We start from the raw sequence: 24433 nt of genomic DNA, 5'->3' as shown, positions 1-24433 counted from the left end.
GGAGGAAGGAAGGAAGATGGGAGCCTGCGGGGAGAAAACACCGCCTCCCCAGAGAGAGCCGCCGGAGGAGCCAAGAAACCCGGGAGCGCGTCAGGCTCCCTGGAAGTGGCCCAGACGAGCCGCGGAGTGAAAAGGGACCGCGCCTTCCCCATCCACCAGTGTCAACGCGGAGGCCCCGCTCCATCTTCCCACGGTAGCCGGGCCGGGCCGCTTCCCCTTCGCCCTCCGCCACTTCCCAGTGCCCCGGGAGGCCGAGGGAGCCGGGCCCCGGGCCAGAGGACGGCCCTGCTTCAGCTCCGGCTCTGGAACTCCCAGCAAGCGATCGGTGGCATTTACCGAGCGCAGAGCTCCGCGCTGAGGGCTCGGGAGAGTACGGCACGACGGAGTCGGCAGGCCTGATCCCTGTCCTCGGAACGTCAACAGATCTGGAGCCCTCGGGGGGTAGCGGGAGGAGGGCATCCAAGGGAGAAGGGCCCGTACGGGGGAAGGTGGGCTTTTCCCGACCTCTATCTGCCCCAACGTTTAGTTTGGTGCTCGGCACGTGGTGAGCGCTTAATAAATACCGCGATTATCACCATCGTTATCACCGTTAGAGAGGAAGGAGGAGCAGAAAAAGGAGGAGTCTCTGATCTTGAGGCGGATCCGGCCGGCCCCGGAGAGACGAACTGCAGAATCAGGGCAAGGATAACGACTGCCCTGGGCTCAAGCGAAAGGGGACCGAAAATCAGCGGTCTGGGCCCGGGACCGAGAGGCCGCAGCTCAAAGGACACGAGGGACCGGCCTCAGGCAGAGGTTGAGAATCTAAGAACGGGAGAAGCGCTTTATTTCCCTTGGGCGCGGGGAGGGTTCGAGGAGGATTCACCGCAGCCCGGCGTGGGAGGAGAGATCGGTCCCTTCGTACTCCCGCACGCTGGTGTCGAACGGTACACGATTAAGACGTTCGGCATCCTGGCTGCCCTGCGAAGCCGAGGCGCCGACGGGGGAGGAGAGAGGACGGGACGGGGGACGAGGGGAAGGTCTCGACTGGGAAAGCCGCGGGGGTCTGTGCTCGCCGGGCCAGTCTCCGCCCGCAGAGGCGTACGGAAAAGTGGCCTACCAACCCCCGAGACGGAGCCGTAGCCAGGCCCCACCGGGGCCTTCCACCCGAGGGCCGATATCATTCCAGAACCGGAGGGTAACCCCGCCCCCGGAGAGGCCCTCAGAGGAAGTCGCGGATTTCAGAACTAGGAGGAAAAGGCCCGGAAGGATCCCCAGCCCTGGGGCTCGGCAAAGAACAGGATGCCACCGATCCCCAACCGGCTGGCTGGAACGTCCAAGTCCCCGGAACGGATTCCTCACCTAATGGGGCCAGACTTATTCCTTCTAGGGGCGGAAGCTAGAATTTTCACTCGTTTCCCCCCCCCCCCACGGAGAAGCAGCACGGCACAGCGGATAAAGCACAGTCAGAAGGTCACGGGTTCTTATCCCAGCTCCACCACTTGCCTGCTTTTGGACCGCGGGCTAGTCGCTTCTCTTCTCTGTGCCTCGGTTATCTCATCTGGAAAATGGGGATTGAGACTGTGAGCCCCAATTCGATTTGCCTGTATCCTCCCCAGCGCTTAGTACCGTGCCCGGCACATAGTAAGTGCTTAACACATACCGCCATTCATGACTTCATTCATTCATTCATTCAATAGTATTTATCGAGCGCCGACTACGTGCAGAGCACTGTACTAAGCGCTTGGAACGTACAAATCGGTAACAGATAGACAGTCCCTGTCCTCTGATGGGCTTCCAGTCTAATCGGGGGAGACGGACAGACGAAAACAGGAGCAATAAATAGAATCGAGGGGATGAACATCTCATTAAAACAGCAGCAAATAAATAGGATCAAGGTGATGTACATCTCATTTACAAAACAATACACACGCACACACACTTGTGCAGGGGGGCACCCTCCCAGACGCCCCCAGGATCACCCAAGGGGGTCCGACGCCCAGAACCCGGCCAACGCTTCCAAGGGAAGCCTGGACTGTTTGAGGGTGGAAGCAAGGGGGAACGAGAGGGCGCGATACGCTCCGACTGCGGGCCTTCCCTAGGCCCGGCCCACCCCTCTGCCCGCTCCACCGCGGCGGGAGCGAAGATCCCCGTTAACCGTGATGACCGTGTCCGAGGTAGCCGACGAGCAGCTCCGGACCTCCGGCGAGGAACCGGGCCTCTGGAGGTCCGCGGTCGTCCCCGCCGTTCACGGCAGCGAGGGGCCAAGCGGGCAGGGCCGCCCCCTGAGTCGAGACCCAGCCCGGAAGTCCCTTGAGGCCGTGGCCTCGGTCGCTTCAAAGGGAGGACACTGCGGCCCCCGGCCCCAGCCGGCGGGGACGCCAGATCGGAGCGCAAGGCTTCCCTGGGAAAGGAAGCAAGAGCGTGGGGAATGATTTGGTTTTGAGTGAGGGGTGGCCAAAGAGAGGAGGTGGAAGGAGACTACGAGACCCCGAATAAAGTGCCCGTTCCCAGGCCTTATCAATCTTAACGGTATCAAGCAAAAACCCGTCACTATTGGTTCCGAAGCTCTCCATCACCTGGCCCCCTCCTACCTCACCTCCCTTTTCTCCTTCTCCATCCCAGCCCGCACGCTCCGCTCCTCCGGTGCTGACCTTCTCCATGGGCCTTGTTCTCGCCTGACCTGTCGATCCCTGGCCCACGTCCCACCTCTGGCCCGGAACGCCTCTCTCCTCAAATCCGCCAAGCAATCACACTTCCCACCTTCAGACTACTACTGAAGGCTCACCGCCTCCAGGAGGCCTTCCCAGCTCCCCTCCCCCCCCCCCCACCTCACCCCAACTCACTCCTTTTGCTCTACCCCGCCCTGCTCCTCAGCACTTGTGTACGTATCTATAATTCTATTTATTTATATTAACGCCTGCTTTACTTGTTCTGACATATATATAATTCTATTTATTTTTACTGTTGCCATCGATGCCCGTTTACTTGTTTTGATGTCCGTCTCCCCCCTTCTAGACTGTGAGCCGTCGTGGGCCGGGACTGTCTCTCTCAGTTGCCGAACCGTACTTTCCAGATGCTCGGCACAGGGCTCGGCACACGGTATCCGCTCGAGAAATACGACCGAATGAATGACTCCCATCAATCCACGGGTTGAACTTTTTGAGGTCCCCAACCCAGGGAGGTTGGAGCGAAGGCCGAGTTCCCGCTCAGACCGTCCTCAAGCTCGGGGACCATGAGACCACACCAGTGCCACCAGCTAAAAGGGTGTTGCGATCCGGGTTTCCACGATCCAACCACCGAGGTTATTTTTGTTCCTTTTAATAAGTCTTGGCCTGTCTCTCTCTCTCTCTGGCACCTGGCAACGCAGCATGTTATCACTGGCCTTACCCTCGTGAGAGAGACCGTGTCCCTGCTCTAATTCTTCTGTTCGATTTCCCCTGAGAACTCCGACCACGAAACCAGACAACCGCCGCCCCCCGACCCTGGCAATTCTCCCCATTCCCAGTGGATTCGCATCCGGGCACGTCGAACGGAACGGCCCGGGTTACGGCATCCCAGCTGGGGAGCCCCCGACCTCGGACGAGGTGCCGTGGGCCACCTGAGCGGGGCACGGGCTGGAGGAAGCTGCCCCGCGCCGAAGCCGGGAGCCAACCGAGTCTCGGAGCGGCACTCCGCCATAACTTTCCCACCTCCATCCCTTCAGCTCCACCAGATCAGGCTCTGGGACTAAAGACAAAAAATGTGTTAAATGTACTGAGTCACGGGGCAGACGTTCAGCTTTCCAAACCGTTCTCTCCCGAAGGAGCCCCTCAACGACCTCGCCGCCTCCTTCGAACCCTTTCAGAGAGTCCCGCTTCTCCGAGTGGCCACTTCAGCCAACGCCTCGCCCCGATTTCAGTGGAACCATCACACGCTATCCCTGTTATATCTCTTTGCGGGCTGAGCTCCCGAATCGTCATCGCTTGGGACGTTGCTCAGTTTTACGTGGTTTTGTTCTAGGCGTCTCTTTACTGGCCTTGGTCCATTTTAGAAGGCAAGCCCCCAGAGGGCAGGGAGATGGTGCTCGGCTTCATTTGCTTTACACGGTGTCCACCGCGGCCCTTCGGAGAGTCTCCGGGTTATCTGATGAAAGGGAGGTGGTGGGGCAGGGGAGTCAGTCTTTCCTCCTTGCCAAACTCCCCCCTCCCCCTCTGTTCTACTCCCTGCTGGGCCTTCGATTCCCGATCTTGGCTCCACCTCAAAGTCGGACGTAAGCAGTGTGAAGGCTGTGACCTTGAGCGGTCTCGCGGTCCTTACACAATCCCCGGGCCCAGAGGAGCGCTCCCGTTCCTCGGACACATGCCGCTTCCATTTTGTTTCCCTTTGGCTCCCGGCCTCTACCAGATCTCCGGAGATTTAAGGCCGATCTGGCTCCTCGTGGCTCCCCTGGTAGCTTCTGAAACCCACATAATAATAATGCTATTTAAGTACCTACTATATGCTAGTCACTGTACTAAGCGCTGGAAATGGAGAGCCCCCCACCCCGGGACAGGGACTGTGTCCAACCAGATTAACTTGTATCCACTCCAGCTCTTAGAAAGGTGACTGACACGTACTAAGAACTTAAATACCACGATGATAATAATAACAACAGCAGCAGTAATTCTGCAAAATAGTTCGCAGCCTCCGTCCGTTTCCCAGCCGGGGCAGGACCGACAATGACCGCGAGGCCCAGCGGGAGGGACTCTCCCAAGCGGTCGGGCTGAGCCCAGAGGCTCTGCTCCCGGGTTCAAAAGGAAAACTAGAGAGAGCGGGATTCTAACGTAAGGAGTAAAGAGATCCCAGTTCCTCTCACTGGGCCCGGTCTCGGGCAGCCAGCTGCGGACCCTCCCGCTTGGCGCAGAAACGGGGAGATGCCGCAATTAGAGCCCCAGCGACAATGGGGCTGATGAGCAAGGGTGGTGCTCGCTGCAGCACAGTGCTTTGGCAGCTGCCCCGCAGGACTATCTAACGCGGGCAAGTGGCCCGGGTCGGCGGAATCGGCGGCTCTGACTCAGAGACGCAGGAGAGCTGATGAGCGAAGCCCGAGCTCCGCGTAGTCCCTTTCGGACTCTGACCTGCCCCTTCCGCTCTCGTTCCGCTAAGTCTTTCGGTGAAGATCACTCTGCCCTCTCCATCGCCCTCCGCCTTCCCCCGATGGGTCGGCGCCTGGATCACGTCTCCCCTCTCCAACTCGAGGGAATGAGTTCAAATTGCCCCGGGAGAGATGTCGGTCAAACCCGTGGAACGGCTAGCTGACCGCAGGGGTTGTTTAATTCCGAACAGAATACCTCTGGAAGATGTGGAATGCTATTTTTAGAAACAGGACCCGCTCCGGTGTGGGTTGGGTTTAAGTCAGGAGGTGGATTGGCTAGATGGCCTAAGGTCCCTTCCAACTCTGATATTTATTCACTGTGAAACCTCTTGAGGCCCCGGACTGAGGCTCTCACCCCACCATCTGAAACAGCAACAATGATCGAACACATTTATCGAGTGCTGACTGCGGCCAGAACGCTGTACTAAGTGCTTGGGAGAGTACAACGTAACAGAGTGTACCCCTGACCGTAAACTTGCTGCGGGCGGGGAATGCGTCTACCGACTCCGTTTTACTGTACTTGCCCAAGCAGTTAGTACAGTGCTCTACGCACAATCTGCACTCGATGAATGCAGCCGACTGACTGATTTGGCAGATATGCAGTAAGACTAAAGTAACTGCGGCATTTGTTAAGTGCTTACCATGTGCCAAGCACTGTACTGAGAGGTGGGTAGACTCAAGGCATTGCTATCTGGATATCTCTGGGTTCTTGGCCCCCAGAAGTGGGGGGTGGGGGTGTGCGTGAGTGAACAACAGGTGTATTAGGCCGGAGAAAAAACAACAGGCCCCTCCGCCGGCACAAGGACTCAGTAAAACGGCCGAGCGCCTGCTCCCTGCATTCCCAACTGCTCAAATCTAGGTCACATTTTCACTTAAAAACAAGTAACTGGATCCCCAGCTGATGGGACGGTTTTGACTCATGTGCCAGGAATGTTAATTTGACACCTGCAAATTCTTTTTAACGAAAGGGGTTTTCGCCGAGGAAGGCTGCGTGGAGCGGACGCCGGAGACGGTCGCTCGCTCTGAAGAGCAGAAAAATAAGAGTCTGCCGAGGAGCGCGCCAGGAGGAGTGGAATCCGCGGAGCCCGTGGTATCCTAGAAAAGCTCGTCGACACAGGCAAGCCCGAACCCTGATTCGGAAACACCTCGGGGGCCCCGAGGCCGCTCCGCATTCAGGTGAGAAGAGGCAGCCCGATCCTTGAATTACAGCTTGGCCTGGTCTTAAGTCTTCCCACGTTCATCTCTCGCCTCCCCACCAATGGCTGGGCAAGCCCCTCTAAAACCGCCTACCCAAATGCCCGCTGCGTCAGCTCGGACAAGTCGCAACTTCGCCGCGCTTCAGTTTCCTCATCGGTAAAACGGAGACTCAATACCTGTCCTCCCACCTATGTAGGCTATGAGCCCCATCCATGTGGGAGAGGGACTAAGTCCAACCTGATTATCTTGTATCCACCCCAGCACGTAATACAATGCTTGGCACGCAGTCAGCGCTTAAAGACCACAATTATCGTTATTAAGTCCCAGGGAAGATGGGAATCAACTATTCGTTTCCTGACCGCGAGGCTGGGTTTGGTTCCTGGCTTCACAGCTGAAGTGGGATAAGGAGAAGTTGGGGCCAGGGCCGCTTGGAGGATTATGGAGTTAGGAAATGGAACCCAAGAATAAAGGTCAAAGGGACTACAGTCATCTGACCTCAAAACGAAAAGGCCGAGGGAGGCCTCCACCTAAATGAAGAGCTGTTCCACGCAAGACGGTGACTGGCTATTTCCCATTTATTCTGAGGATCGCAACGGAAGAGATGGGCTTAAACTGCAGTTCGACGGATTCTACCGAGACTTAAGGAGAAGCAGAGTGAAAGTTGATAAATATCGGAACAGGTGTGAAGGAGGTTGTATCATCTCTTTCTCCGCGCCCCTCATTCAATCTGGGTTAGAGGTCTTCCCGTTCTTCCACCATCAGATTTCATGGTCTCACTTGTTCCGCTCCTCCCTTTAAACCACTACCCTGGGATAAATTCTAATTATCTCCTGGCTGGATTACTCAAACGGCCTCCTTAATGGCCTCTCCCTGCCTCCGGCCTCTACCCTCTTCAGTCTGACACCCAGCTGCAGGAATGATCTTTTAAAAATACTAATTAGGGCCCATTACTCCCCATTTCAAAAACCTCCAATAGCTCCAACAGAGAAACAGCGTGGCCTAATGGAAAAAGTCTGGGCCTGAGGGTCAGAGGCCCCGGGTTCTAATCCCGGGCTCGGCTACTTGTCTGCTGCGTGACCTCGGGCAAGCGACAACTAACTTCCCTGTGCCTTAGTTTCCTCATCTGCAAAATGGGGGTTCACTTTCTGTTCCCCCTCCCCGCTCGGCCCGTACGCCCGGCAAGGGACGGGGACCGTATCTGACCTGAACACCCTATGTGTAGCTCACAGCTCGGTATAGGGCCTGGCCCCGTAGTAAGTGCTTAACAAATACCACGGTCATCATCATTACTTGCTCCTCGTTGCAACTCCCGTAAAATAAAAATGCCGACACAAGTCGTCAGCTTCAAGGCTCTCTGTCTCCCCTCGCGCTCCAACTTATTTACCCGTCCCCCTTTTACTTAGCCGCTCCAGCTATTTCTTCCGCCTCAGCTCCTGGCCTCCCCTCCGCTCTTAATTCTCCCTTCACACTTGCCGTTCTACTCCCCAATTTATTTTACACACCATTCCCTGAGCTGGGAATGTTCTCCCTGCCCAGACTGACCAAACCTTGTCCACCCTCTCCCTTCCAAATAGCCATCTTTTCCACGAAGCGTTCCCTGACTGATTTCCACATCCAGGCCATCCTCTCTGCCACCTCGGCACTAATGTATATTTGCCTCATCTATCTATCTAACATCCGCTTGGCTTAAGCTGGGCTCTCTCATCTATTCTACGCTAAATCATCCCAGGTCTGCTTTTCTTCCACCATTCGTTCCTTGACAGCAGAGACCGGTGCTTACATTTCTCCTTCGTATTCTCTAAACATCCAGTACGGTGCCCTCAGCATTAGGGCAGGAGACATCCAATAAAAACTAAATAAATCGCGAATGCTATATAAGCAGGGAGATGGCTTTTAACTGTCTCTCCCGACTCAATTATTCCCTTGACTTCGGGAACGGGGAGCAGGGAGGCTAATGGAGAGGTCTGATGTAGCCGAGTCGGGGCCTTTCCTTCCTCTTAGGAATCAGATGCCGCTCGCTGTCTGGAAAAGACGTCCCATTTGTTAGGAAAGACGTCCTGACATCCACCGAGTGGGACTGGCGAGGAGGAACTCCTGTCCGCAACACAGACTCGAACCCTCTCGAGCATTTTCAGCTCCCGGTAGATGCCAAACGTGGAAAACACTGACCGTTTCAGTAGTGACAATAGGTTTTCTCCTGTGTGCCAAGCACTGTATTAAGCACTGGGGTAGGGTGCTTTGCACATAATGCGCGCTCTATAAATACGACCGGATGAATACGAGATAGTCGGATCAGCACGGTCCTCGTTCCCAGTGGGGTTCACGGTCTAAGGGCGAACGGGTAAGTAATCCCTATTTTATAGATGATGAAACTGAGGTGCAGAAAATCCAAGGTCCACGGCAAAAAAAAGAAATCGACCTGGAGGGATTGTTTAGTGGACTGAACCTCCTCTCTATTCTCAAAAAGCTGCATTCTCACAAAACCCCGCATTCAGGGAAACCCGCATCATAGTGACCGACGACCCGAGCGGGCGGGCGAGTCGCTTTTCCAACAACGCGCCCCGCCGCGTTCAAACGCGCCCGCACGGTCAGAAAAACGTCCCGGAATGCGCAGTGAACACCAACATCACGGCGGCACGGAGAGTCGCTGAAGGTTTCGGAAAACCTAACCGCGCCCCGCGCTGTCCTAGGAACGGAATCGATGCCGTCCTCCTCTTCCTTTCTGAACTCTCCCGGAGGGGACGGTTCGGTCGCGACTCGCCGCGGTCTCTGGCTAGAGCCGCCGGCGGCCGAGCTGTGCCGTGACTTTTGCGGAGCGACTGACTTTGGGCCTCCCTGGAGAGTCGGGCGGGGTCCGGAGCCGGGCGGCCCGCAGGGAGCCGGCCGGTCCCCGGCCGTCCATCTCGCCTGTGACCTCTCTTACCCGTCGGACCGGGGGAGGGGAGCTTGGTTCATCGCTCCGGAGGAGCCTCTGGGCCTCTTCCCCACCCCCGCCTCCTAAACTCAGACAGGCCAGAGCCGGCACGCCCGACGTCTCATTCGGCTTCTCCCTTTCAGACGCTGTGCACGCCCGCCGTCTGGCGCAAGCCGCGGCCCTCGCCCCACACTACCCCCCGACTTGCTGCTGGCCTTGAAGGGGGAGAAACCCTCAAGCCGGGGGGGAGGGAGGGAAAAGAACAGACCGATTGTAGAGGGAGACAGGTCGAGACACATCTCGTCAGATCCAGCCAAGCCGCCTCACCGCGAGCCGCAACAGATAGGGGAGGCGACGATTACGGAGGGGAGGCGCGAGACCCTTCGGGGTTCGAGTCTGGGTTGCGGACAGGGGCTCCTCCTCGCCAATCCCACTCGGTGGATGTCAGGAAGCCTTTCCTAACAAATGGGACGTCTCTTCCAGACAGCCAACGGCATCTGATTCCTAAGAGGAGGGAAAGGCCCCGACTCGGCTACATCAGACCTCTCCATTAGCCTCCCTGCTCCCCGTTCCTGAACTCAAATAAGGGAATGATTGAGTCGGGAGAGACAAGTAAAAGATATCCCCCCGCTTATATGAGCATTCGGCATTTATTCGGATTGTCTGGACCTCCTGAGCCCCTTTCCGGCTGGATACACCAGCCGTTAACGAGGACCTCGACCCGATCTTGACCAGAGAAACCCCAGCAAGGAGAAACAGGGGAGAATTGGGAACCGGAGTCAATGAGGCAGCGGTTCTCCTCCCTCACCACCCTTCATCTCCGGGTTATGAACGATAACAATGCCAGTGGTATTTGTGAAGCGCTTACTATGTGCCAAGCACTGTTCTAAACCCTGGGGTAGATACAAGGTCATCGGGTTGTCCCACGTGGGGCTCACAGCCTGCAACCCCATTTTAATAATAATATTGATAACGTTGGTATTTGTTGAGGGCTTACTATGTGCAGAGCACCGTTCTAAGCGCTGGGGGAGATACAGGGTCATCAGGTTGTCCCACGTGAGGCTCACAGTTTTAATCCCCATTTTACAGAGGAGGTAACTGAGGCACAGAGAAGTTCAGTGACTTGCCCACAGTCACACAGCTCACCAGTAGCAGATTAGAACCCTTGACCTCTGACTCCCAAGCCCCCGCTCTTTCCATTGAGCCACGCTGCTAATAATAATAATAATAATAATACCAATAATGATAGTGGCATTTGTTAAGCGCTTACCATGTGCCAAGCACTGTTCTAAGCCCCGGGGTAGATACAAGGTAATCAGGTTGTCCCACGTGGGGCTCACAGTCTGCAACCCCATTTTACGGACGAGGTAACCGAGGCACAGAGAAGTTAAGTGACTTGCCCCAAGTGGCAGAGCTGGCATTTGAATCCACATCCTCCGACTCCCAAGCCCGCGCTCTTTCCATTAAGCCATGCGATAATACTAATACCATTAATGGTATTTGTTAAGCACTTACTATGTGCTAAGCACTGTTTTTAAGCACTGGGGTAGATACCAGTTAATCAGGTTGGACGCAGTCCCTGTCCCACGTGGAAACGACAGTCTTAATCCCCATTTTATTGAGGAGGCACAGAGAAGTGAAGTGATTTGCCCACGGTCACAGAGCAGACGCGCGGCGGAGCCGGGATTAATGACGCTGGTATTTGTTGAGCGCTTACCACGTGCCCAGCACTGCGGTAGAGACAGGGCAATCAGGCGGTCCCACGTGAGGCCCACGGTCTTCATCCCCATTTTACAGATGAGGTAAATGAGGCACCGAGAAGTGCCTCGCCCAAAGTCACCCAGCTGACAGGCGGCGGAGCGGCCTTCGAACCCACGACCTCTGACTCCTAAGCCCGGGCTCTTTCCACCGAGCCACGCCGATCAGGACCCACGACCTCCGGACTCCCGGGCCGGCGCTCGATCCACTAAGTCCCTGGCACTGCTTTTCAAGTCCCAGGGTAGGTGAGGGCAATGCCCTCCACCCCAACTCCTCCACCTCGCTCGCCTCAATCGACCTCTGCGGCTGCTCCCCCGACACAGGGAATAACAATAACGATAATGTTGGTATTTGTGAAGCGCTTACTATGCGCGGGGCACCGTTCTAAGCGCTGGGGTAGACACGGGGGAATCAGGTCGTCCCACGTGAGGCTCACAGCCTTAATCCCCATTTGACAGATGAGGTCACCGAGGCCCAGAGAAGTGACTTGCCCACAGTCACACGGCTGACAAGCGGCAGAGCCGGGAGTCGAACCCGTGACCTCTGGCTCCCAGGCTCTTTCCACTGAGCCGCGCCGCTTCCCCAGCCGTTTCTGGGGTTTAAACGATCATCCGGCCCTCCCGGACCGCGGCACTGGGCGATACACACACGTAGGCGAGGAGGTCTCTCCCCGGGAGGGGGAATTCTTCACCAAGTCCCCGGTCAAGAGAACCTTTCTCAAGTGTAGGCCAGGGGATCGACAGAAAGCGAGGGAGGAGACAGTGCGGCGGGGGGGGGGAAGGGATGTTGGGATTTGTTAAGCGCTTACTATGTGCGGAGCACCGTTCTAAGCGCTGGGGTGGACACGGGGGAATCAGGTTGTCCCACGTGGGGCTGTTCCACGAAGGAAGAGGAGGAGGAGTGAGAAGGCGACGGGTGGGGCGTGGGGAGGCGGGGGGAAGGCGGCACGGCACGCCCCAGTTTCTCTGATGATGATGATAATTATAATGATGTCGGCATTTCGGTGCTTACTACGTGCAGAGCACCGTTCTGAGCGCTGGGGGAGATCCAGGGCGATCAGGTCGTCCCACGTGCGGCTCACGGTCTTCACCCCCATTTTCCACAGGTGGGCACCGAGGCCCCGCGGAGTGAAGTGACTCGCCCCCCGGTCACCCGGCTGACAAGCGGCAGAGCCGGCATTCGAACCCATGACCGCCGCCTCCCCAGCCCGGGCTCCTCCCGCCGAGCCACGCCGGGTCTCCACCGCCCCCAGGCTACAGAGCGGGACGGACCCCGACCGACCAGATCCCGGGCGGCCCCGCGAACACGCGAGGGGTGACGGCCGCGGCGGCGGGTAGCAGGGGAGACGTCTGCCGGGGGAGAGTAAAGAAAAAAGGGGAAGGTGGGTTTCCCTCTCAGAGGGCGGGTCCCGAGGGGCCGCTAAAAGGGGAGGAGGCCGGACGGCCAGCGGGACGTGCTCCACACCCACCTCGTCCGACTCGTCCGACAGCGTCCGCAGCAGGATGGGAAAGAGGCTGTCCGTATGCCGGAACATCTGGAAAGCAGAGAAGGCGCTTGGCGGGGTCGGCCGCGATCCCCGAGGCTCGGGGTAAGATAACCACAACCGAGGTACCCGTTGAGCGCCGGGCTGAGCGCCGGGGGGGGGGGGGGGGGGCGGGGTGATTTGGGTTCGACGCGGTCCCCGTCCCCCTCCGGCAGATGAGGGAACCGAGGCACGGAGAAGCGAAGTGACTTGCCCCGGGCGACCCGGGGGACGAGCGGAGGAGCCGGCGCCCTGGTCACCAGGCCAACGGTCAGAGGCTTCCTGGCGCCGTCTGGACGACCCGCCCGCGACGGACTCGGTCGCCGGCCGGGAGGTCGAGCGCCCCGCGCCACGTGCCCCGGGAGTCTGACCATCTCCAGGCGGCAGCCTTCCTTCTCCTCCACCTGGCTCGCGGCGGGGCTCGGCGGCAAGAGCCCGGGCTTGGGAGTCGGAGGTCCTGAGTTCTAATCCCGGCTCTGCCACTTAGCCGTGTGACCCCGGACGAGTCACTTCACTTCCCTGGGCCTCTGTGACCTCATCTGGAAAACGGCGATGCAGACTGCGAGCCCCGGGCGGGACGACCTAATTACCCTGTATCGACCCAGCGCTTGGAACGGCGCTCGGCACGTAGTAAGCGCTTAACAGATACCAAAATTATTGTCACTCCTCGTTCCTCCATTTCTTTTTTTTTTTTTTTTTTTTTAACGGTACCGGTCAAGCACTTGGTACGTGCCGGGCACCGTACTAAGCGTTACGGTAGATGCGAGGTAGTACGGTTGGGTCCAGTCCACGTCCCACGGGAGGCTCACAGTTTTAATTCCGTTTTTGCAGACGAAGTAACTGGGGCACAGGGAATTTAAGTCCATTCGATTCATTCAGCTGCATTTATTAAGCGCCCGCTGAGTGCCGAGCACCGTACTGAGCGCGTGGGGAAGTACGATGCAACAAGACGCAGTGACGTTCCCCGCCCACAGCTGAGCTCACGGTCTAGAGGACTCGCCCAGGCCCACACGGCAGACAAGGGTAGGGCTGGGATTAGAACCCAGGTCCTTGTGGGTTCTCGAGAAGCGGCGTGGCTCGGTGGAAAGAGCGGGGGCTTGGGAGTCGGAGGTCATGGGTTCGAAACCAGGCTCCGCCACTTGTCGGCTGCGGGCAAGTCACTTCACTTCTCTGGGCCTCAGTTACCTCATCTGGAAAATGGGGATTAAGACTGGGAGCCTCACGTGGGACCAGCTGATGACCCTGTATCTGCCCCGGCGCTTAGAACGGTGCTCTGCACATAGCGAGCGCTTCACAAATACCAACATCGTTACTATTCCGACTCCCAGGCCCACGACTCACCCATCGGGCCACGCCGGTTTCAAGGGGAACCACCACCGGCGGGAGCGCCGACTGGAACCTCCCAGGCCATCATTCGTTCATTCGTTCAACAGTATTTACTGAGCGCTTACTATGCGCAGAGCGCTGTACTAGGCGCTTGGAAGGGACAACTGGGCAAACGGATAGAGACGATCCCCGCCCACCGACGGGCTTACGGCCGTACCCCCAAGCGTCACGGCGGCTTACCTTCCGAGGGGTCTTGATGTACAAGTGGTACAGCCATTTCAGGACGGCGATCCTAGTCATCATCCCAATGGCCGCGTCCCGGAGGTGGCAGTCGAGCACCTGCACGATCCCGTCGAAATTCAGGGTCGCCGGGCCTCTTTCGGCGCTGCGAGAGAGACCGGGGGTTTCAGGTCGGTGGCGGCCGCGGACGCACGAGGGGACGGGGCCCGGCGGGATCCAGGGCCTCCGGGCCGAGCCGGATGACGCCGACCGCCCCGCTCCCCCGGCGCCGGCTGGGTCGCCGGGCCGCGCTCGTCCGGTTTGGGGATGAGGGTCAGCGAGGGGGGCCACGGTTCCCCCGAACCTCCCGTCCGCCTTGGGGGTTTCCGGCCGCTCGTGGTTCGGAAGCTGACACCCGGGGATCCACGGTGACGGAGCTGGGGCGAGCCCGACTCCGGCACCCGGCCGGGTTTAGGGAACGACCGGTGGGGCGGGGGGAGCGTGGGATAAGGTCCTGGAATTCCTACCCGTGAAGGCTTTCCCCCCCGAGCCATCCTTTGTCTCTTCCTAATAATAGTGACTGTGGCATTTATCAAGCTTACTAGGCCAAGCACCACATTGAACACTGGGGTAGAGCGGGAAGCAGCGCGGCTTAGTGGAAGGAGCACGGGTTTGGGAGTCGGAGGACATGGGTTCTAATCCCGACTCCGCCACTTGTCTGCTGTGTGACCTTAGGCAAGCCACTTAACTTCTCTGTGCCCCAGTAACCTCTGTGAGCCCCACGTGGGGCAACCCGATTACCCTGTGTCTACCCCAGTGCTTAGAACGGTGCTTGGCACATAGTAAGCGCTGAATGAATACCGTCATTATCATCATCATTAGACACGATTGTGGTATTTAAGCGCCTACTATGTGCCAGGCGCCGTTCCAAGCACCGGGGTAGATACCAGCAAATGAGGGTGGACACAGTCCCTGTCTCACGTGGGGCTCTCAGTCTCAACCCCCATTTCACAGATGAGGTAACTGAGGTACGGGGAAATGAAGTGACTTGACCGAGGCCGCACTTCAGGCAAGTGGCGGAGCTGGGATTAGAACCCACCAGCTTCCGACTCCCAGGCCCGTGCTCTATCCGTTATGCTGTTCTGCTTCCCAGAGCCAACGAATCCAGGCGTCGGGGATGAAATCTTCCCATCTTCTCCCAACGCTTAGTACACTGCTCAATAAATACGGGGTCACCAGCTGCTGAAGGCCACTCAATTCCTGACCTCTCTAAGGTGGAGCACGTGAGGGAGAACAAATAATACCCGCAGAGCTCACAGCGAAGGTTTTAACAAGCCTTCAACGGGGGACCTTCATCAAGACCTCGTATTCTGCACGCAGCCCTTTCCGTCCGCTTTCCTGGTGAATTTCCTATCTATTTTTCCTGGCTCAATGACTTCGGTAACTCCGGCTTCCCACGAGAATCCGCTAACTAGGACCCTAAGTTCCCAGCTATCCCCGGAACTTGGCGACCATCTTCACACGACTGAACGGAACTCCTCTCTTTCAATCGCGTCCGACGTTTATTAGGTCTTGCTGCACCACAGATCACTCTGTGGTGACAGTCCGCGGCTTCGGCCTTTTAACCACGACCCGGGGGGGGTAAACCCTAATCATCTCCTGGCCGGATTACTCCCGTAGCCTCTTTACATCCAGACTCACATTCTCGTCTTCTAAAGAGGTGGTCATCACTCTCCTTAAAAAAACCCTCCAACGCCACCACAGCTTCTCACGTAAAATAGAGAGTTCTGATCATCGACTTCAAGGCTCTCCGTCAGCTGACTCCCTCTTACTGATCTCTTCTTTTGCTCCAACCCAGTTTGTGCTCTTTGATCCTTCTGATATCATCTCCTGACGACTGTCCCTCCCTCCCAACTCTTCCCATTCTGATCCCGGCTCACGCCTTCCCCCCGGCCTGGAATGCCCACCTTCCTCAGCTTCCTCAAACCGCGTCCCCCACGCCCCGGTTTTCCCAGCCAGGCCCTTCGCTCTGCCACATCGTCATTTATCTATTAGTTTTCCATCCGTTCGCACTGGCAACGTATCACACCTATCCTTTCGCTCTTAACAGTCGTCCCGTATTAGGTCGAAAGCCCCTCGAGAGCGGCGATCACATCTGTGACTTCTCGTCTCTGTCCACCCGGTAGGTGGGCGCTCGAAAACTCTGAAGGTGACCGATCTATCAGGTAGGCGACGGAACGGCTATTAAATCAGGGGAGTGTTTCCCGAGAACCCGGGCAAGGTGGCCCAGGTTGACGGCTCAGAGCAGACGGTGTTGCCAAGTCGTTAAATTATTCACATTCGTCGGGGTCCCAGGGGCTGTCTCGCTCCAATTTGCCTGCAGCCTCTCCGAAGCTTATTTGATGCGAATACCTAAAGGGCATACTCTCGATCTGTATAATTTTCAAATGGAATTGCTGTTTAATATAGTTCGATGTTCCCCTCGGTGACCATTATAGGGGCCAGAGCGAGCAGCCTCATCCCCTAATGACCATAGAACTACCTAAGCGCGTGATCTACGGTGTGCGTCGGGCAGACGCCGGCATTTCCGGACGGGCTTCCCGCTCTGCCGGGGGTTGGCTCTGAAGTTTCCTCCTATGGTACGGAGAGCCCCGGAGCGTGACCTACCTTGATGTTTCTGGATCCTTTCGAGGACCCCGAAGACTTTCAGTGACCTAACGACGGCCTCATCTCACAGACCGGGAAGTTAAAGAGAAGAAAAGGTCCGGAGTGAGTGGGTGTCTTCCTTTTCTCTCGTGCATTCTCTCTCTCCCTCCCTGCCCACCTCCCCTCCACAACCCCCGTCCCGCAAAAGAGAACTGTGCCAGTCCATTCTTAAATTCCAATTCTCCTGGCCAGTGTTCCGTTCCTGGAATTCCCCGACTCTTCCTTTCGCCATCTGGCTCAGTCGCTTGGACTCTCTTCTGATCTCCCTTCCCCGCTTTCCCCCTCCCGTCCTACCTCGTATCACTTTAACTTTACAACTTGAGGCACCACCTCTCTCCGCTTGTCCCCATCAGATAACTCCCAGTTCCTTCTCCGTTCGCCAGACGTCCCACCCTCGATCTTTTCTTTCCAACTGCTCCCTTCCGCTCCGGCTGCCGGCTCCAGCCTAGATCTCGCGGGCCTGCTGGTGGAAGACGTCCTCGGCTAGAAAAAGCCGGTCCTCGGGGAGCCTCGGTCCCCTTGCTTTCTGGCCTGCAGGTCACCGTGATCCGGCAGGTCATCCGGCTGACGGCAGAAACCAGGCCTTCTGGATTCTCCCGACTGAGTCTGTTTGAAACTATTTATGGAATTTCCCCGCTTCCCGATTATCTTTTCTCTGCCCCAGCATTTAGCTCGGAGAAAGTGCCGAATAGATCCCCTAATACGCCTCCTGCTTTTTATCCTTTATATTTATTTTCACTTTTCCACCCATTTATTTTTTGGAAATTTGCATTCCCTCCTCTCTCCCGTTAAGACAGCACGCTCTCTCAAGGCAGGCACCTTGTTTTTGGACTCTAGCTCGTTGTGGGCAGGCAATGTGTCCACCAACTCCGTTACACGGTAGCACTTTACTCGCCTAAGCGCTCGGTACAGTGATTTGCACGCTGTAAGCGCTCACTAGAGTCGATTATGCTACCTAGCATCTAAAACCGTGCTCTGTACACAGGAAGTGCTCAAACCCTACTGAAGATGATCACTGTGCTCTCTCTCTCAGCAGTGGGATACTGCCCGGAGAGATCCTGTCTTGATCATTACACTGGGATTTCGGACGGGGCGTTCTCCGTAAGCTTCTGAGCACCGGGCCATCCCTGCCTAGGGCAATACTGCGTCTCCTTCCTTCTCATCCAGGGTGCCCAAGGCAGAGTCGTTCGGGGTAATCGATCAGTAGCATTTACTGAGCACTTGTCTGGTGCACAGCACTGTACTAAGCGGTTGGGAGAGCACCATACAAAAGAGTTGGCAGACACGTTCCCTTCCCACAGAGAGCTTATAGTCTAGGGACAGGAGGGCTTTCTCCTCACTCCATGAACCCCCCTGAGAAAGAGATCACGGATGGAGACTCGGTTCTTATCGTGGGCAGGGAATGTGTCCGCCAGGTTGTTATATTGTAGTCTCCCAAGCGACCGGTACAGTGCTCTGCACATAGTAAGTGCTCAATAAACAGGACTGCTGGTTCACGGTTCACTTCCCTGTGGGGAAGGCGGAATGGTTATCCCGAGGAGCTCGCTCCCAGCCCGGCCGGGGCTCGGGCATCGGCCCTGAGGTCTAACTTCTCGGAGGCGGAAGCGGATGACACGTGAGCATTTCCTATTCAAAAAGGAAAATGTAATAACGACGGTTTTTGTTGAGCACTTCTTATGTGCCAGGCACTGTCCTAAGCGCTGGGTCAGATACAAGCCAATTGGGTCGGACACAGTCCCTGTCCCACATAGGGTTCATAATCTTAATCTCCGTATTACAGATGAGGGAACGGAGGCACAGAGAAGTGAAACGTAAAACCTCTCTGCTTTATCCTTTCGTACGCCTAACATGGACGACGTGAACCAGGTAAACACACAGGAGGCCAGAAACGAGAGAGTTGACCCTCCAAGGACAGGTCATTAACTGATGCAGGAGCAGCTTTTTGAGTTTTGCAAGAAAAATGTCTCCGGCACAAAGCAAGGTCACAGCCTGAAGTGGCATCTCTTTCTACATCCCCCCCCCCCCCCCACCCACTGATCCTTCTTCAGCCATAGGTTCTTGGGAACCTTTTCCGGCGCATTAATTTGCAGAGTGGCTTAACGAGCTCGCAGGAGGGTGAACAAGGACAAAAAGAAGGCCAACGAAAAAGATCCACGGACAGAACTATTTTGGTCTGCTCGGGTCGGGCTCCTGCCCGGCCCGGGGCGAGGCGGGCCTGGGCCAGGGTAGACGCCAGCTCCCGGCAGGTGCCGCGGTGGTGGGAGTCGCCGTGAAGCTACGTCATGTTGAAAATGTGTGAGAAATGGTGCGGTAATAATGACGATGCTATCTGTTAAGCACTTACTACGTGCCAGACACTGCGCTGAGCGCTGGGGAGGATGCAAGCAAATCGGGCTCATCTCCATTTTACATATGAGGTGACTGAGGCCCACTGAAGCGATCTGCCCAAGGTCACCCGGGCGGAGCCAGGGTTCCAACACCCGACCTTCCGACTCCCAGGCCCGTGCTCTGTCCTCTATGCCAGGCCGCTTCTCTGAGTCTCGGGAACGACCTGCGAGGGGCAACCCTCTTTCCCCCGGGCCACGTACGGACCCGCTCCCCTCCGGCTTTAGCTCGGACTGGGATGAGCTCCGGAGCTCCGCCCCGTGCGGGGATCGGTGTTTTGCAACCTCGTAAAGATACTCTGGCAACGGCAGCAGAACTAGAGGTATGGGCATGGGCACGCCCCTTGCCTCCGCTGAGCTGGGCCCCTCTCCATCTGAGGTAAAAAAAAATCTCCCTCTCCTGCCAGCTATCACTTGGACGCAGGGATGGTGAAAGAGCGGGGCCGACGGGCTTCGAGGAGTCAGAGAGACCCAATGTGGGGGTCTACCGGGCCCCCCCTCGAGCTCTCAAATCTCGCCGGAGGTCTGGTTCGAGCGAGGCCGGGGCGTGAGAACGACGGCTCCATATTCCCACAGATGGGAGTCCCTCGTGGAGGGCAAGGCTTCCGCTCAGCGCTCCCATACACCTCTGCTCTCGGGCCTGGATCCCTCAGGTTCGACCAAGGTTTCGGAGGGTTTACCGTGCCGCCCTCAGCGCCGTGGAAACTCCGTTCCCTGAAAGCCACGCCCCACCTCGGGTCTCCCGACTCGAAGCCGGGGCGGAGCTTGAAGGGACGGAAGACCGTGTTTACGACATTAAAGCTCCGAGCTAATACCCGCCCAGTGGCGCCTGTTTCAAATGGCTCCTCGAAAACCCTCAGTTTTAATCTCCTTCCGCCGAAAGGCACGCTTCCCTCCTCCCGGTCTTTCCTTTTCCACCCTTCCCCTGCCGGCAAGGGATCGGCTTCCCAATTACCTCCCGAGAACGCCCCCCCCAGGATAGGTAACAGCGATTCCTCCCTCGAGCCAACCACTGTTCTTTCCTACGGGCACGCCGGCTCGCAGGTCAATCCTGGCCGCGAGAACCCCCCTGCTCGGCGGCACCTTCTGACGGCCGGCATTTAGGTCGGCGGTGGAGAGGGAGGGGGCCGGGAACGGGAAGCCAAGATCGGCGCAGAGCTCTCGGCCCGTAAGGGGCCAGGAAGGAAGTCTGTCCCGGGAAAAAGAGGGCAAGTTCGGTTCGGCTGCGCTACACCCTGCCTCTCGGGTCAGCCTCCGCCAGCCGGGGATCCGGCCTGCCCACCGGAGCTGATTTCGAATCCTCAACTGCGCCTCCGATCCGCCCGGGAAGTCTCCATGCTGCGACCGTTCTCATCGCGAAGGCAAATCTGAACGAGGAACGAGGGCTCGAAGGGGCTTCACGAAGCCACTGAAGCCGGTCCCCGGGAGAAACCAGTACATCCCGCCGGAGGGTGGGAGCCTTTCGGGAGGATGGGGTGGAGCATTCATTCCCTCCCGACCTCTGGGGCAACCTGCAGGGGGCTGCAACTCAAGGCCCGGCCGCCCAAGCCTTCAGTTTACGTGACTACAGACACCGCTCCCGGTTCCAAACTGTGGTCGCCTTGGGCCAGCGGCACGTAGGTATGGAAAAAGAGAGGCGAGTCTCGGAGAGAACGGACATCTCTGGGGAAGGGGCGTAGGAGGGTCTGATTCCATGGGATGGATCTGAAGCAGGAGGAGCGGCGTGGGCCGATGGAAAGGGCACGGGCCTGGGAACGGGAGGACCTGGGTTCCAATTCCGGCCAGCTGTCCGCCGCGCGACCCCCTCTGTGCCTCGGTTACCCCATCTGTAAATGCGGGTTGAGACTGAGAGGTCCGTGTGGGACACGGATGGTGTCCAACCTGATCAGTTTCTATCTACCTCAATGCTGAGTACAATACCTGGCACAGAGTGAGTGCTTAAATATCATTAAAAAAATTCCCGTTGACAACTGACCAAGGGTTAGCCGCTCAAGGCACTCCAACTTCCGGTCCGTGTCACCTGCCGGCAAACCGCGGCACGGAACGTTAACCCGGCAAGGGTCTCGCGGCTGGATGGGGCCGCACGAGCCGGGTTTCCCCCAGATCGTTACCTTGATTATTATTTTGATATCCGTTAAGCACTTAAACGTGTCGAGCACCGTTCTAAGACAGATACCAGTTCGGTTGGACACAGTCCCCGTCCCACGTGGAGCTCGTGGACTAAGTGGGACGGAGGGCAGGTATCGAACCCCCATTTTACAGTTGAGGAAACTGAGCCACGCAGAAGTGACTTGCCTAAGGTTATACCGCAGGCAAGTGGCAGCACCGGAATGAAAAATCAGGGCCTCTGACTTCCAGACCCGTGCTTTCTTTTTCACCGGACCACATCGCTTCCCAATTTACAAAGTGAGGACGCCTCAGCCCTCCCAGCTTAAAACCTCGATAAATTTAATCAACATCCACCTTTTTGCCACCTCCTTCCCCTTCGTACTAACACCCGCCTGCCCACCCGCCCCGCTCTCCTGAGAGGGAGTGGGTTCGGTGGCTGCAATTCCACAGAGAAGCGTCGGCCACCGGGAGAAGCGTCACCTTAGGCGGCGCGATGTTTTGTGCCGCCTGGGACGCTGGAGAGGACTCCAAAAAAAAAAAAAAAAAAAGATGGAAGTTGCCCCCGGAAAACTGGGATTTCGGGTCTCCCTACCCGCTCGGCTCCAACAGATTTCAGAGGAAAAGGGGAAAAATTTGCAAAAATCCCCAAATCGTCCCACAGGTCGGCACCCGCGCCTGGGCTGCACTGCCCCCGTGTGGAACATCGGACTCACTGTTACCGCAGTCCCTTTCCAGGAACTCCCCTGCAGTCGGCCATCGGCCCCATCCCTCCCAAGGGATCAGGAGCCGGAACGCCGGGGAACGGGAGCTGGAACGAGTCTCTGACAAGTCCCGTCCCCCCGCCCCCCCGGCTAGCTCCCAGCTCCCGCTCCGCCATTTTCCGGGCCACCGCCAAGTTTCCCGTGGCCCGCCCCCAGACGCTCCCAACGTCTGGGCTGGTGAGCCCGTGCGTCTGGCGCTCATCCGTCCCGCTTCTGGAGTTCGTTTCGGACCCACGAGGCGTGCCCTCGGAGCGGACGGCGGAGTCCCCGGGGTCCGCTGCCGCCGTGCTCGCGGGCGGCTGCGGTTCGACAGCTTCCGCCCGCCCGGCACAGCTTCCGCTCTTCCCCGGGACGATCGTCCTTCGGCCCACGTTTTTCAGAATGGGAGAATTTAGGTCTGAGAGTTCGGTGAGAGGCCTTGGAATTCCCTCCCGCTTCCAGCGTCCACCGAGGACCCGCCGGGCCTCGGGCCCGCTCGCGCCCTCCCGTTGCCGGGGCCGGCGCCGCTCTGATCGGGCTCCTGCCCGGTCCGCCCCGACCCCACGCCACCCCAGACTCCCCCGTTCACCCCTAACCAGAGCGGCGAACTTACCTGCCTGGAGTGAAGGCACTGAGGCTGCTGCTGAAGCTGGAGTCACAGGAAGGATCCAGACACCCTAGGGGAAGAGTAAGAACACGGTCATCAGCGGCAGCACCCTGTCGCGGGTAGGGGTCACCTAACGTTGCGCTGTGTGGGAGGGGCTTGGCCGAGAGCCCATCCGGTGGAGGGATCGAAACGGGAGGTGACCCGATCCCGGGACTCCGGGTCATCAGGATGCAGAGCTGCCCCTTCACCGACCGGGACGGGCAACTGAGCGGGGGCTGTTTCCGTCACGAGGCGGGCTCCGGCTCAAGCCTGTCAGGGTGGGGGGCCCGGACCCCTCGAGGACGGAAACCGCGATCTTCCTCAAAGGGAATTTCCATCTCCCTTCATTCCCTACCGCAGAGAGCCAGTCCCAGCCCGCCTCGGGATCAGAACAGGACGATCAGTCGTATCTGAGCGCTCACCGTGAGCTGAGAACCGCGCCGTGAGGAGGAGCGTGACGCAGTGCCTAGAGCAAGGGCCCGGGAGTCAGATGGTCATGATTCTAATCCCGGCTACGCCACGTCTGCTGTGTGATCTCGGGCGAGTTACCTTACTTCTCTGGGTCCCAGTTGCCTCTTCTGTAAAATGGGGGTTGAGACTTGGCGGCCCCAAGTGGGACAGGGACCGCGTCCAACCCGATTTGCTTGTATCCACCCCAGTGCTTAGTACAGGGTCGGGCGCATAGAAAGTGCTTAACAAATATTATTATTATTATTACTAAGCAGTTGGGAGAATACAATATAACAGAGTTGGTAGACACATTGCCAGCCCACAATGAATCAACTCGCTTTTCGTTTCCTTCATTTCCCTCGGCCTCCTAAATGGATTGGAGTCCTTTTCTCCTTCTCTCCACATCATCACGCTCCCCGCTGGGCCTTTCCACCTTCAGCTAATATTGATTTTCAGCTTTCAAAAAAGCTCTCCTAGAGATTCGCAGACTTTTTCCATTTGGTAGTGGAAAGAACCAAGCGTCATTCGGAGTCTTTTTCGTTTCGTTTCGGTCCACTGCCAGGAAGGCTTAATCCTCTAAAAATCTAAAGGAGGAGATGAGGGAATTCTCCTCATCCCAGCTGTCGCTCTTTCCCCCCTCCAGGGGAAATGCCAACGCAGTGGCACCCGGCGCCAGTAAACAGACACTCCGGTAAGCCCACGATGGAAGAGCAGGGCCAAGGCGGTGAGACTTCTTCCTCTGTGTTCAGACAGGCCGGGAGCAGCCCCGCTCAGCCACTCCAGCTCTGCGCTGCTCTCAGCTGCCTTTGAATCCCAATGCCAAGGAAGCCAGGCCACGGGGGCGAAGGGAGAGTTGACAGTCAAACCATCTCCCGCTGTGATTTCATCCCCTCAGTCTGGCAGCCAAGGTCTGGAAGGGAAAAGGTTCTAATCTGCGTTCTGATCTTGGTTCTCTAGTTTCCCCCACTTCAAAGAGAGGCGAGGGAGAATCCCTGCTCCTTTCCTCACAGGGGGTAAGAGGAAGAGCAGGTCCACCACGTCCTGACACCTTTCGAGGCCCAAACGCCCAAGTGTTATAAAAGTGAGCCTCAGACTGCTAGAGAGTGAGCTCTCATCTGCCCAAACGCCCTTATAGGAGCGGCAAAATCAGATCCCGAACTGTCAGAATGCTTACACTTGCAGAAGCGCTCTGAGGAGGACGCAGCCCTCCGGAAAAGAATGGATGAGGGGGGCCGGGGGAAGTCGGCTCTGAAAAATCCTCTTAAAAAGATGAGCTGCATTGGCCGGGAATCGAACCCGGGCCTCCCGCGTGGCAGGCGAGAATTCTACCACTGAACCACCAATGCTCCAGCTGGCTGAGAGGCCGTCAA

At 57.5% G+C, this 24433-nt stretch overlaps 1 protein-coding gene and 1 non-coding gene across 4 annotated transcripts in view; both read right to left on the bottom strand.

Moving 5' to 3' along the window:
* Positions 1 to 24433, bottom strand: part of VAC14 (VAC14 component of PIKFYVE complex) — a 151676-nt gene that overhangs the window by 92459 nt on the left and 34784 nt on the right. For all 3 annotated transcript variants that reach the window (XM_029074761.2, XM_029074762.2, XM_029074763.2), the window contains 3 exons: positions 22581 to 22644; positions 14050 to 14194; positions 12430 to 12495 (listed from right to left, as the gene is read on the bottom strand). In XM_029074761.2, the coding sequence (XP_028930594.1) occupies positions 12430 to 12495; positions 14050 to 14194; positions 22581 to 22644 (275 nt within the window). The remainder of the gene's footprint in view (positions 1 to 12429; positions 12496 to 14049; positions 14195 to 22580; positions 22645 to 24433) is intronic.
* TRNAG-GCC lies at positions 24339 to 24409 on the bottom strand. The gene has a single exon. It is a non-coding gene; the product is annotated as a tRNA-Gly (tRNA).

Source organism: Ornithorhynchus anatinus, chromosome 11 (assembly GCF_004115215.2).
Source record: "Ornithorhynchus anatinus isolate Pmale09 chromosome 11, mOrnAna1.pri.v4, whole genome shotgun sequence".
Classification (NCBI taxonomy): Eukaryota; Metazoa; Chordata; class Mammalia; order Monotremata; family Ornithorhynchidae; genus Ornithorhynchus; species Ornithorhynchus anatinus.
The sequence above is the reverse complement of the archived record's forward strand: the minus strand, read 5'-3'. Positions and strand labels throughout refer to the sequence as shown.